Source organism: Suncus etruscus, chromosome 15 (genome assembly GCF_024139225.1).
Source record: "Suncus etruscus isolate mSunEtr1 chromosome 15, mSunEtr1.pri.cur, whole genome shotgun sequence".
NCBI classification, from domain to species: Eukaryota; Metazoa; Chordata; class Mammalia; order Eulipotyphla; family Soricidae; genus Suncus; species Suncus etruscus.
The window spans coordinates 51,812,287-51,824,522 of record NC_064862.1 but is presented as its reverse complement, the minus strand read 5'-3'; the positions used below and the strand labels follow the sequence as shown (position 1 = coordinate 51,824,522).

General features: G+C 43.7%; 1 protein-coding gene across 1 annotated transcript in view; it reads left to right on the top strand.

The window, feature by feature from the left end:
- The window catches only part of FAM149B1 (family with sequence similarity 149 member B1), a 32,931-nt gene that overhangs the window by 10,526 nt on the left and 10,169 nt on the right, over positions 1 to 12,236 (top strand). Inside the window, exons 5-7 of the mRNA XM_049789146.1 lie at positions 401 to 514; positions 8,609 to 8,770; positions 10,128 to 10,315. Coding sequence (XP_049645103.1) covers positions 401 to 514; positions 8,609 to 8,770; positions 10,128 to 10,315 — 464 coding nt within the window. The remainder of the gene's footprint in view (positions 1 to 400; positions 515 to 8,608; positions 8,771 to 10,127; positions 10,316 to 12,236) is intronic.

The window sequence follows — 12,236 nt, the reverse complement described above, 5'->3', positions numbered from 1 at the left end:
ACTCACATTTGAAAAGCATTTTTGCCCTTTGTGTGTGTGTGTGTGTGTGTGTGTGTGTGTGTGTGTGTGTGTGTGTGTGTGTACTTAGGGATCTTTCCTCATGGTGCTTGGAAGATTATATGGGAGGCTAGGGGTGGAACCTGGATCAGCCACGTGCAAGCCAAGTGCCTTATCTGCTGTGCTCCACCCCCTTAAAAAGTCATTTTTAATCAGCAACTGGTTAAGTGGGAAATTCTATATGAGTTATTGTATATGGAACTTCTACATAGAACCATCAGATTAGTGCAAAACACAGTAGAATTTCCCTGTATGTGTGATCTACAGATCACCAGCTTGGTGAAGGGTAGCTTGTGGGTGTGTCATCTGAAGACCCACATTGTCTCTGTATGTTTGTTTGAAGGATTGTGGGCCAACAGATGCTCACTCCGAGTGAAGGTTATGGCCTTTATCCTAGATCTCCTGCTCTCTCCACTTCGCAGGAGACCACACTGTCTCAGGAAAGAGATTCTACAATGTAAGTATTTTGATGGTCATGTATCCCTGCAGGTACCACAGCCTCCTACTTATATAGACTATGTAATTAAATACTTCTACCTTCTCTCTATTGATAAAACATAAAATTCACAGTGATTGATCATCTTTGTGCATATTAAAATTTTGTAATAGTTTTTTGGTTTATGCTGGAGAAATAGCTTGGAGGCAGGGAGTTTGCCTTGCATGCAGAAGGACAGTGGTTCGAATCCCGTCATCCCATATGGTCCCCCGAGTCTGCCAGGAGCGATTTCTGAGCCTAGAGCCAGAAGTAACCCCTGAGCTGGGTAACATCAACTCAGGTAACAGTAACACCCCTGCTGGGTGTGACCCTAAAACCCAAAAAAAAGTTTTGGTTTATTAAGTAAGAGAATACTTAAGAGTTTAAGGATGCTTTTGCAGGGCCGGAGAGACAGCACAGCAGTAGGGTGTTTGCCATGCACAGCCAACCCAAGACAGACCTGGATTTGATTCCCAGCATCCCATGTGGTCCTCTGAGCCTGCAAGGAGCGATTTCTGAGTGCAGATCCAGGGGTAACTCCTGAGCGCCTCCAAATGTGCCCCCCCCAAAAGGATGCTTTTGTTATTCAAATCTGTATATCATTATGCTTCACTATCTGATCACCACTACATATGGCTCATTTAAACCCCCAAATAAGCAATTTATTAGTAAAAAAAAAAGGGGGGGGGGCCTAACTTTGAACAGCTCAAATTCTTTTTGTTTTGTTTTGTTTTTGGGACACACCTGGCAGCACTCGGGTTATTCCTGGCTCTGTGCTTAGAAATCGCTCCTTGCAGGCTCAGGGGACCATAAGGGATGCCGGGGATCAAACCCAGGTCCATCCCGGTTGGCAGCATGCAAGGCAAATGCCCTACCACTGTGCCACCACTCCAGCCCTTAAACACCATTAAATCTTTAGACACCAGCAAAATAAACCCAAATAGGATCATTTAAAAACTCCCACAGGAGCTGCATTGCAGCTTCTTGCTTGAGCACTGATATCACATTTGTGAAGCCTTGGGTTCAATCCCCAGCATTCTACATACAGAAAACCAATTTTATTTTATTTTTTTATCTTTATTTAAACACCGTGATTACAAATATGTCTGTAGTTAGGTTTTAGTTACAAAAAGAACAACCCCCTTCACCAGTGCAACATTCCTACTACCAATGCACCCCATATCCCTCCACCCACACCCCCTCCCTGTATTCCAGACAAGCTTTCTACTTCTCTCACTCATTAACATTGTCATACACTCACCCCTCCTTGAGGTGAGCTTCTTATCATGAGCTGGTCCTAGAGATGAGGTCTCAAGGAGTGAGACTATTCTGTGTGTCTCTCTCTCCCTCTGACTTATTTTACTCAGTGTAAGAGTTTCCGTGCCCACCCAGGTTTAGGAAAATTTCACGACTTCATCTCTCCTGATACTTCGTAATATTCCATTGTGTACGTATATGTACCACAGTTTCTTTAGTCATTCATCTGTTGAAGGGCATCTTGGTTGTTTCCAGATTCTGGCTATTGTAAATAGTGTTGTGATGAATATAGGTGTGAGGAAAGGAGTTTTGTATTTCATTTTTGTGTTCCTAGGGTATATCCCTAGGAGTGGTATAGCTGGATTTTATGGGAGCTCAATTTCCAGTTTTTTGAGGAATCTCCATATTGTTTTCCATAAGGACTGGACTAGATGGCATTCCCACCAGCAGTGAATGAGAGTTCCTTTCTCCCCACATCCCTGCTATCACTTATTGTTCTTGATCTTTGTGATGTGTGCCAGTCTCTGTAGCATGAGACCTCATTGTTTTTATTTTTTGTTTTTTTTTTTTTGTTTTGTTTTTTTGGTTTTTGGGTCACACCTGGCAGCACTCGGGTTACTCCTGGTTCTATGCTCAGAAATCACTCCTAGTAGGCTCGGGGAACCATATGGGATGCCGGGATTCAAACCACCATCCTTCTGCATGCAAGGCAAATGCCTTACCTCCATGCTATCTCTCAAACCACCATCCTTCTGCATGCAAGGCAAATGCCTTACCTCCATGCTATCTCTCTGGCCCCTCATTGTTGTTTTGATTTGCATCTCTCTGATAATTAGTGATGTAGAGCATTTTTCATGTGGCTTTTGGCCATTTATATTCTTTGAGAAATTGTTCGTTTCTTCTCTCCATTTTTTGATGGAGTTAGATGTTTTTTACTTGTTAAGTGCTGTCAGTAACTTGTATATCTTAGATTTAGTTCCTTGTCTGATGAGTATTGAGTGAATAGTTTCTCCCAATCTGTGGATGGCTTTTGTATCCTAGGCACTATTTGCTTTAAGGTGCAGAAGCTTCTCAGCTTAATTTAATCCCATCTGTTTATCTCTGTTTCCACTTGTATGGAGAGTGCTATTTCTGCCTTGAAGATGCCTTTAGTCTCAATTTCATGGAGTATTTTATCTACATGTTGTTCAATATACCTTATGGTTTCGGGTCTGATATCCAGGTCTTTTTTTGTTTTGTTTAGTTTTTGGGTCACACTCGGCAGCGCTCAGGGGTTTTTCCTGGCTCTGTGCTCAGAAATTGCTCCTGGCAGGCTGGGGGGGGTGGGGGGTGGGGAACCATATGGGATGCTGGGATTCTAATCACCATCCTTCTGCAAGCAAGGCAAACATCCTACCTCCATGCTATCTCTCCGGCCCCATATCCAGGTCTTTAATCCATTTGGATTTGGCCTTTGTGCATGGTGTTAGATGGAGGTCTGAGTTCCTGATATTTCAATTTCATGAAAGAGCTTGAAAAGGATTGGGAGTAGTTCCTCTAGAAAGGTTTGAAAGAATTCATCTGGGCCTGGGCTTTTGTTTTTAGGAAGACTTTTGATTACTCTTTTAATTTTCTCAGTAGTGATGGGTCTATTTAGATATGCTAGATCAGTGGTCGGCAACTTTTTTTTATCAACTGAGTTAAATCTCGCCAAAACCACGATTGAAACTTATTATTATTATTATTAATTATTATTATTTTGGTTTTTGGGTCACACCCAGCAATGCTCAGGGGTTATTCCTTTATTCCTGGCTCTATGCTCAGAAATCGCCCCCGGCAGGCTTAGGGGGACCATATGGGATGCCGGGAGTTTTTGAGTCACACCCGGCAGCACTCAGGGGTTACCCATGGGGGTTACCCATGGATCTATGCTCAGACATCGCTCCTGGCAGGCTCAGGGGACCATCTGAGATGCCGGGATTGGAACCACCGACCTTCTGCATGAGAGGCAAACGCCTTACCTCCATGCTATCTCTTCGGCCGGAGATCCACAATTTTTTTTTTTTTTTTGGTTTTTCGGCCCACACCCGTTTTGATGCTCAGGAGTTACTCCTGGCTAAACACTCAGAAATTGCCCCTGGCTTGGGGGGACCATATGGGACACCAGGGGATCGAACCTGGTCCTTCCTTGGCTAGCGCTTGCAAGGCGGACACCTTACCTCTAGCGCTACCTTGCCAGCCCCGAGAGTCACAAATTTTTTTTGTGTGTGGTTTTTTTTGGGTCACACCCGGTCGTGCTCAGGGGTTACTCCTGGCTCCATGCTCAGGCACGGGGGACCATATGGGACGCCGGGATTCGAACTGATGACCTTCTGCATGAAAGGCAAACGCCTTACCTCCATGCTATCTCTCCGGCCCCGAGAGCCACATTTTTAAAACAGAAAATACTTAGGATGGTATACACAGGAAGTCACGCCCACCCCATACCACATGACCCGCCCAGAGCTGTGTGGAGCCAGCCGTTCAGGGCTGTACACAGGTCGTGCACTAACAGAGGCAAGGAGCAGAGTCCTGACTCCTAGAGTGACCGCCCGGAACACAGAAGAGCCGCATTCAAAAGTGTAAAGAGCCGCATGTGGCTCGCAAGCCACAAGTTGCCGACCACTGCGTTAGATCATCCTGGTTTAACCATGGAAGATTGTAGGAGTACAAGAATTTTTCTTTGGTTTTTCGGGCCACACCCGTTTGATGCTTAGGGGTTACTCCTGGCTAAACGCTCAGAAATTACCCCTGGCTTGGGGGGGACCATATGGGATGCCGGGGGATTGAACAGCGGTCCTTCCTTGGCTAGTGCTTGCAAGGTACCTTACCTCTAGCGCCACCTCGCCGGGCCCCGGAGTACAAGAATTTATCCATTTCTTCCAGATTCAAATGTTTTGTGGCATAGAGTTTCTTAAAGTAGTCTCTGATTACCTGAATCTCAGCAATATCTCATGAATCTCAGCAATATCTGTAGTGATCTAACCAGTTTATTATTAATTGATCTATACCAGTTTATTAAGTTTATTAAGTTTCTCTGTTTCATTTCCATTTCATTTCTTCTCTGAGCTTTATTATTCCCTTCTGCCTACCTATTTTTGGCTTCTTTTGTTGACCATTTTTAATTTTAAAATCTGTGTCATTAAACTTTTTGTAGGCCCCTTCTTTCTTTGTGATGTGTGCTTGCTAAGCTATAAATTTTCCTCTTAGTACTACTTTTGCCATGTCCCATAAATTCTGATAGTTTGTGTCTTCATTGTCATTTGTTTCCAGAAATGTTTTGATTTCCTCTTTGATTTCATCTCTGACCTACTGGTTGTTCAGCAGTGTGCTGTTTAATTTCTAGGTGTTAAAGTTTTTCTTCTGTGGCCCTTTGTAGTTCACTTCTAATTTTAGTGCCTTGTGATCTGAGAAGGTAATCTGTACAATTTCTATCCTCTTGATTTTATGGAGATATGTTTTATAGGCCAGCATGTGGTCTATCCTGGGGAATGACCCATGTGCTTTGGAGAAGAATGTGTATCCAGGTTTCTGGGGATGGAGTGCCCTATATATATCTTCTAGTCCATTTTCTTCCATTTCTCTTTTCAGTGCTAGTATATTCTTGTTGGGTTTCAGCCTGGTTGACCTATCAAGGGGTGACAGGGTAGTGTTGAGGTCTCCCACTATTATTGTGTTGATATTTATGTCTTCCTTCAGGTTTGTCAACAATTATATTAAATATTTTGCTGCGGGGCTGGCGAGGTGGTACTAGAGGTAAGATGTCTGCCTTGCAAGTGCTAGCCAAGGAAGGACCATAGTTCGATCCCCCGGCGTCCCATATGGTCCCCCCCAAGCCAGGGGCGATTTCTGAGTGCTTAGCCAGGAGTAACCCCTGAGCATCAAATGGGTGTGACCCGAAAAACAAAAACAAAAAAAATATTTTGCTTGTCCTTCCTTGGGTACGTATATGTTTAGAGAGTGATATTTTTTCCTGATTAGTAATAAATGACCATCTTTGTCCTTTATAATTTTTTTGAGTCTAAAGGTTGTGTCGTCTGATATTAATATGGCCACTCCAGCTTTTTTCAGGGAGTTATATGCTTGGATGATTTTCCTCCAGCCTTTGATTTTGAGTCTATGTTTGTTCTGACTATTTAGATGTGTTTCTTGTAGGCAACAGAATGTTGGCTTCAGCTTTTTTGGGGGGGGTTTTGGGTCACACCCGGCAGCACTCAGGGGTTACTCCTGACTCTACGCTCATAAATCTCTCCTGGCAGGCTCGGGGGACCATATGGGATGTCAGGATTCGAAGCATCATCCTTCTTCATGCAAGGCAAACATCCTACCTCCATGCTATCTCTCTGGCCCCCTGGCTTCAGCTTTTTGATCCATTTTGCCACTCTGTGTCTCTTAACTGGTGCATTTAGTCCATTGACATTGAGGGAGAGAATTGTCTTTAGTGTCATCTTTGTGTAGAAGCTTATTGTGTCTATTGGTCTATTTTTCAAGGTTTTTTTTTTTTTTGTTTGTTTTTTGTTTTTGTTTTGGGTTACACCAGCAGTGCTCAGGGGTTACTTCTGGCTCTATGCTCAGAAATCACTTCTGGCAGGATCGGGAGACCATATGGGATGTGGGGATTCAACCACCGTCCTGCAAACATCCTACCGTCATGCTATGTCTTCGACCCCTCAGTTTTGTTTTTTTTTTTTTTTTTTTTTGGTTTTTGGTTTTTGGGTCACACCTGGCAGTGCTCAGGGGGTTACTCCTGGCTCTACGCTCAGAAATCGCTCCTGGAAGGCTCAGGGGACCATATGGGATGCCGGGATTCCAACTGCTGTCTTTCTGCATGCAAGGAAAATGTCTTACCTACATGCTATCTCTCTGGCCTCTCAGTTTTTCTTTTAAGTCTGTTTTGAGTTTGTAACATTTCTGAGCTATGTGAAGCTATGTATACTTCCCCCAAACCTGAAAGTGAGTCTGGGTGCAGTATTCTAGGGGAAGCATTCATTTCGTTGAGCTTTGACACTATATCCCACCATTGCCTTCTGGCCTTGCGGGTTTGTTAAAGATGGTTATTTAAATCTTAAGGATGCTCCTTTGAATGCAATTTCTCTTTTTGATCTTGCTGCTTTCAGTATTCTATCCCTATCTGTGGTATTTGTCATTATGACTAGAATGTGTCTTGAGGTGCTTTTCTTTGGGTCTCTTTTAGCTGATACTATTCAGGCATACAGGATTTGATTGCATGTATTCTTTAGCTTTGGGAGTTTCTCTGTAATGATGTCCTTGACTATTGATTCTTCCTGGGGATTTTCTTCCTTGGGTCTCTGGGACTCCAATGATTTTTATGTTATTTCTGTTGAATTTGTCAAGGACTTCTATTTTCATCTTTTCACATTCTTTGAGTATTTTTTCCATTGTCTGATCATTTGCTTTAAGGATCATTTCCATTCTCTTCTGCTGTATGGAGTTGTTCTGCATCTCATCTTCCAGCTCGCTGATTCTGTCCTTGGCTGCTGTTACTCTGAGATGTTTTGCATTGAGTTTTTAATTTCATTTACTGAGGTTTTCAGTTCTGTTATTTCAGTTTGGAGTTTTCTGATTGTGTTCTCTTCAGCTTGATCAATTCTTTCTTTGAGTCCTATGAGCATTCTCCATATTACTACTCTAAATACCTTGTCTGAGATGTTAACTATGTGGTTGGTACTCTCTGGGACATCAGAGCTGCCATCTTCATTCTCTATACATGCTGTTGTCCTGCGTTGTTTCCCCATTGACACAGTTGTAGGGTGGCTTTTGCTGCATGTTATGGTAGGGTTCATGGACTGAGAGATATGCATGGCCACGTAGCAAAGCAGAGAAGCCGTGCTTCTCCTTGCTGTCCTCCCTGCTGTCCTCCCTGCTGGTCAGTGAACCTTGATGGGATTAAGTTGATTAAGTTTGCTTGGGTCTTTCTCAGCAGTCTCCCGAAGGGATCAAGAAGCTCAAAATGGGGGCCGGGCGGTGGCACTGGAGGTAAGGTGCCTGCCTTGCCTGCGCTAGCCTAGGACGGACCGCGGTTCGATCCCCCGGCGTCCCATATGGTCCCCCAAGAAGCCAGGAGCAACTTCTGAGCGCATAGCCAGGAGTAACCCCTGAGCATCACAGGGTGTGGCCCAAAAAAAAAAACAAAAAAAAAAAAAAAAAAAAAGAAGCTCAAAATGGAGGAATGCAGAGGCTTTATAAAGGCACTAGGCAGGAGATGATACCGCCTTGTGGGCTGGGACCTCCTACCTGGTTGATGAACCTTGATGGGATTAAGTTGATTGAGTTCACTGGGGTCTTTCTCAGCAGTCTCCCGCAGGTATCAGGAAGCCCCCAGAAAATCGATTTTTTTGGGGGGGTCATACCCGGCAGCACTCAGGTTACTCCTAGCAGGCTCTGGGGACCCTATCAGATGCTAGGGATCGAACCCAGGTCTACAACATGCAAGGCAAACGCCCTTGAATTTACTTGGTCTGTTGTTACAAATTTTATAATTGCCTTATTTTTCACTATTCATAATAGATAACTTTAGAGATTTTATCTCCAAGGAAATAAGAAACCAAGTCTGGGGGCCAGAGAGATAGCATGGAGGTAAAGCGTTTTCCTTGCATGCAGAAAGTTGGTGGTTCAAATCCCGGCATCCCATATGGTCCCCCGAGCCTGCCAGGAGCAATTTCTGAGCATAGAGCCAGGAGTAACCCCTGAGCGCTGCTGGGTGTGACCCAAAACAAAAAAAAAAAAAAAAAAAAGGAAACCAAGTCTGAGTTCTTTTTTTTCCTTGACTTTCCCCTTCAGATTTGGTATAAGAGGGAAGAAATTACATTTTACATCTTGTGCTCAGAAAGTGCCTTCTCTTGCCAAATGCCCGAGCCTGTCTTCTCTGGAGAGAGAGGAAGATTGTGTAATCATCTCTGAAGGGATCATAGAGGAGTACCTAGCTTTTGATCACACAGATGTGTGAGTATTATGTTTTTTGAATTTGCTACTAACCTCCAGTTTAGTGTATCAATACATAGTATCTTTTCTTTCTAAAATTTAGGGGTCAGAGAGATAGCATGGAGACAAGGCGTTTGCCTTGCATGCAGGATGGTGGTTCAAATCCCGGCATCCCATATGGTCCCACGTGCCTGCCAGCAGTGATTTCTGAGCGTAGAGCCAGGAGAAACCCCTGAGCACTGCTGGGTGTGACCCAAAAACCAAACAAAAACAAAAACAAAAAAGAATTCAGTACCAATATCATCCTTAATTAGATTTATGTTTCTGTCATTTTAGAGTTCACATTGTTGGTTGATATCAAGTCTTATTATTTCCACATACTGGACTTAAACTATGGTTTTGTTTTGTTCTGTTTTGTTCTGTTTTTTTGGGGGGCCACATCTGGCACTGCTCAGGGATTATTCCTGGCTCTGTGCTCAGAAATTACTCCCAGGGGCCGAAGTGATATAGCACAGCAGTAGGGCATTTGCCTTGCACACAATCGACCCAGGACAGACTGGGATGAATTCCCGGCATCCCACATGGTCCCTGGAGCCTTTCAGAAGTGATTTATGAGCGCAGAGCCAAGAGTTTGGTATGACCCAAAAACAAACAGAAAAAAATGAAGAAAGAAATCACTCCTGGCAGGCTCTAGGACCAAACCTGGGTTGCCTGCATGCAAGGCAAATTCCCTCCCTGCTATGCATTACAATGTATTTTCTTCTTACATTTGTCATTTTTATCTTCCTAGGATCAAACTTTTTTTGTGTGTATGGTTTTGGGTCACACCCGGCAGTGCTCAGGGGTTATTCCTGGCTCCAGGCTCAGGAATTGCTCCTGGCAGGCACGGGGGAACCATATGGGATGCCGGGATTCGAATCGATGACCTCCTGCATGCAAGGCAAATGCCTTACCTCCATGCTATCTCTTCGGCCCAGGATCAAACATTTTTATAATTTTTTTATCTACATATTTTTTGTTGTTGTTTTTTGGGTCACACCCGGCAGTGCTTAGGGGTTACTCCTGGCTCTAGGCTCAGAAATCGCCCCTGGCAGGCACAGGGGACCATATGGGATGCCGGGATTCGAACCACCGTCCTTCTACATGAAAGGCAAACACCTTACCTCCATGCTATCTCTCCGGTCCCTCTACATAATATTTTACCTTTGAACATTGTTAGCAATAATTCATGCAAACTCTGAAATAGTTTTTAGAAACAGTTGAAGGGGTATGATTTTTGTAAACAAAAATCCTAGTTGGTTTTTATTTATTTATTTATTTATTTATTTATTTATTTATTTTTGGCCACCTGTTATTTTCCTTCTTGCACCTGTCATAGGGAAGAAGAGCTCCACGGCAGGAAATGCAGAGCAACTAAAGAGAAGCAGAAATCTGGGTACCCTCCGATTTCCCCACTTTACTGCATGAAAGAGAACATCCTTGCTCATGTATTTGATGCCGTGTGGAGAAAGGTTCTGGGCTATATGGAACAGCTGATACGGAACCACTGGGAAGGGTTTGCTTCGGGTAAGACTCATTTTTAAAAAGTATTATTTTCAATCCCTGACCCATCTATGTTTCACTGGCACAAAAGTAGCTTACTAGTGCTTGTCTTTTATTTATATTTTGTTTTGGGCCACATCCAGTAGTGCTCAGAATTGCTACTGGCTTTTCACTCAGGAGTCACTCCCAGTGGGCTCGGGGGACCATTGGGGATACTGGGAATAAAACCTGGGCCAGTCACATTTAAGGCAAATGCTCTATCTGCTATCTGCTATCACTCTCCCACCCCACGCTGTGCTTCTATTTTTTTTTTTCCACAGAAACTCAGAGATGGAGCCGGAGCGGTAGCATAGCAGTAGGGCGCTTGCCTTGCACCAACCCTGATGAACCTCGGTTTGATTTCCAGCATCCCATATGGTCCCCTGAGCCTGTCAGGAGCAACTTCTGAGTGCAAATCCAGGAGTAACCCCTGAGCATCTCCAAGTGTGACCCAATAAACCAAAAAAAAACCAAACAAACCCTTACAGATGTTTTGGAATTATTTGAGAATGAGCAAATGAATAGCAGGGTTTAGTTTATGATAGAGATTGAATTTTCTCTTTGAATATGAATGATACACAAGGAAAAGCAATTTTGTGTGGGCAAAATACATTTTTGAACTGACTGTTAAAGAATTGATGTTATATAATAAACCATTAAGCTGTAGTGTATAATTAAGTGAATAATTTTCTAAATTGACCTCTATATATACTGATGAAATTCAGTGCCATGAATGTGTCTGTCCTCCCTAAATATTTGCGATCTTTTTAATTCTTTCCTCCTCCTGCCAGACTCACCTTCTCAAGTGACACCAGTAGAATCAGATCTGATGGGTTATTGATACCAAGGCTTGCTTTGTACTCAGAAAAGGGGGCTGGGTTAAGGGACACGCCTAGCTATGCTCAACGTTTGTTCCTGGCTCTTTGCTCAGGGATCACTCTGGAGGCCAAATGGGGTACTGGGATCAAACCTGGGTTGGCCGTATGCAAAGCAAGCACTCTTCCTGATATGCTATCTTTCTGGCCTTGATACTCATATTTTGTTATTTCCTTTGTTTTACATACTGTACCTGGTAATTCTAATTTGTATCTTCTTTACTGATCTGATTATGTTGTTTCTGCTCACTTGCTTTCAAAGCTTCTCCTTTATGTAGGATGGTGATTTTTAGCAATGGGTATTAATATAATTTTATGGGTGGGAATTCTTTGAGGCAGAGTGTGATGTGATGTGATGGTTCCCCTGGAGCCACACTAACCATGTGGTAACTGGAGGTCTCTATACTCTGTTCTGCAATCGTACTAGTCATATTTAAGTACCCTATGGTAGCATATGACAAGCGAATACTAGATTCATTAGTGAAATGTTTTCGTCAGCTGCAAGTGTTCCATAGCACAGCTTTGTGAGGGAGCTCTTTGCTTTTCCTTCCATCAGGTCCCAACAAGAATCAACAGCCTTATTTCTTTTTTTTTTTTTTTGGGGGGGGGGTTTACACCTGGCGGTGCTCAGGGGTTATCTACTGGCTCTGTGCTCAGAAATTGCTCCTGGCAGGCACAGGAGCCATATGGTATGCTGGGATTCGAACCACCGTCCATCCTGAATCGGCTGCTTGCAAGGCAAATGCCTTACTGCTGTGCTATCTCTCTGGACCCAACAGCCTTTTTTCTTTTTTGGGGGGTTTTGGGCCACACCTGACAGCGCTCAGGGGTTACACCTGGTTCTGCACTCAGAAATCGCTCCTGGCAGGATCGGGGACCATATGGGATGCGGGAATTGAACTTAAATCTATCCTGGGCTGACCACATGCAAGGCAAATGCCCTACTGCTGTGCTATCTCTCCAGCTTGGAATCAACAGCCTTGTTGATTGTGGCAAGCCACTTTATTTTGGTACCTTTGGGGACAGCCCAG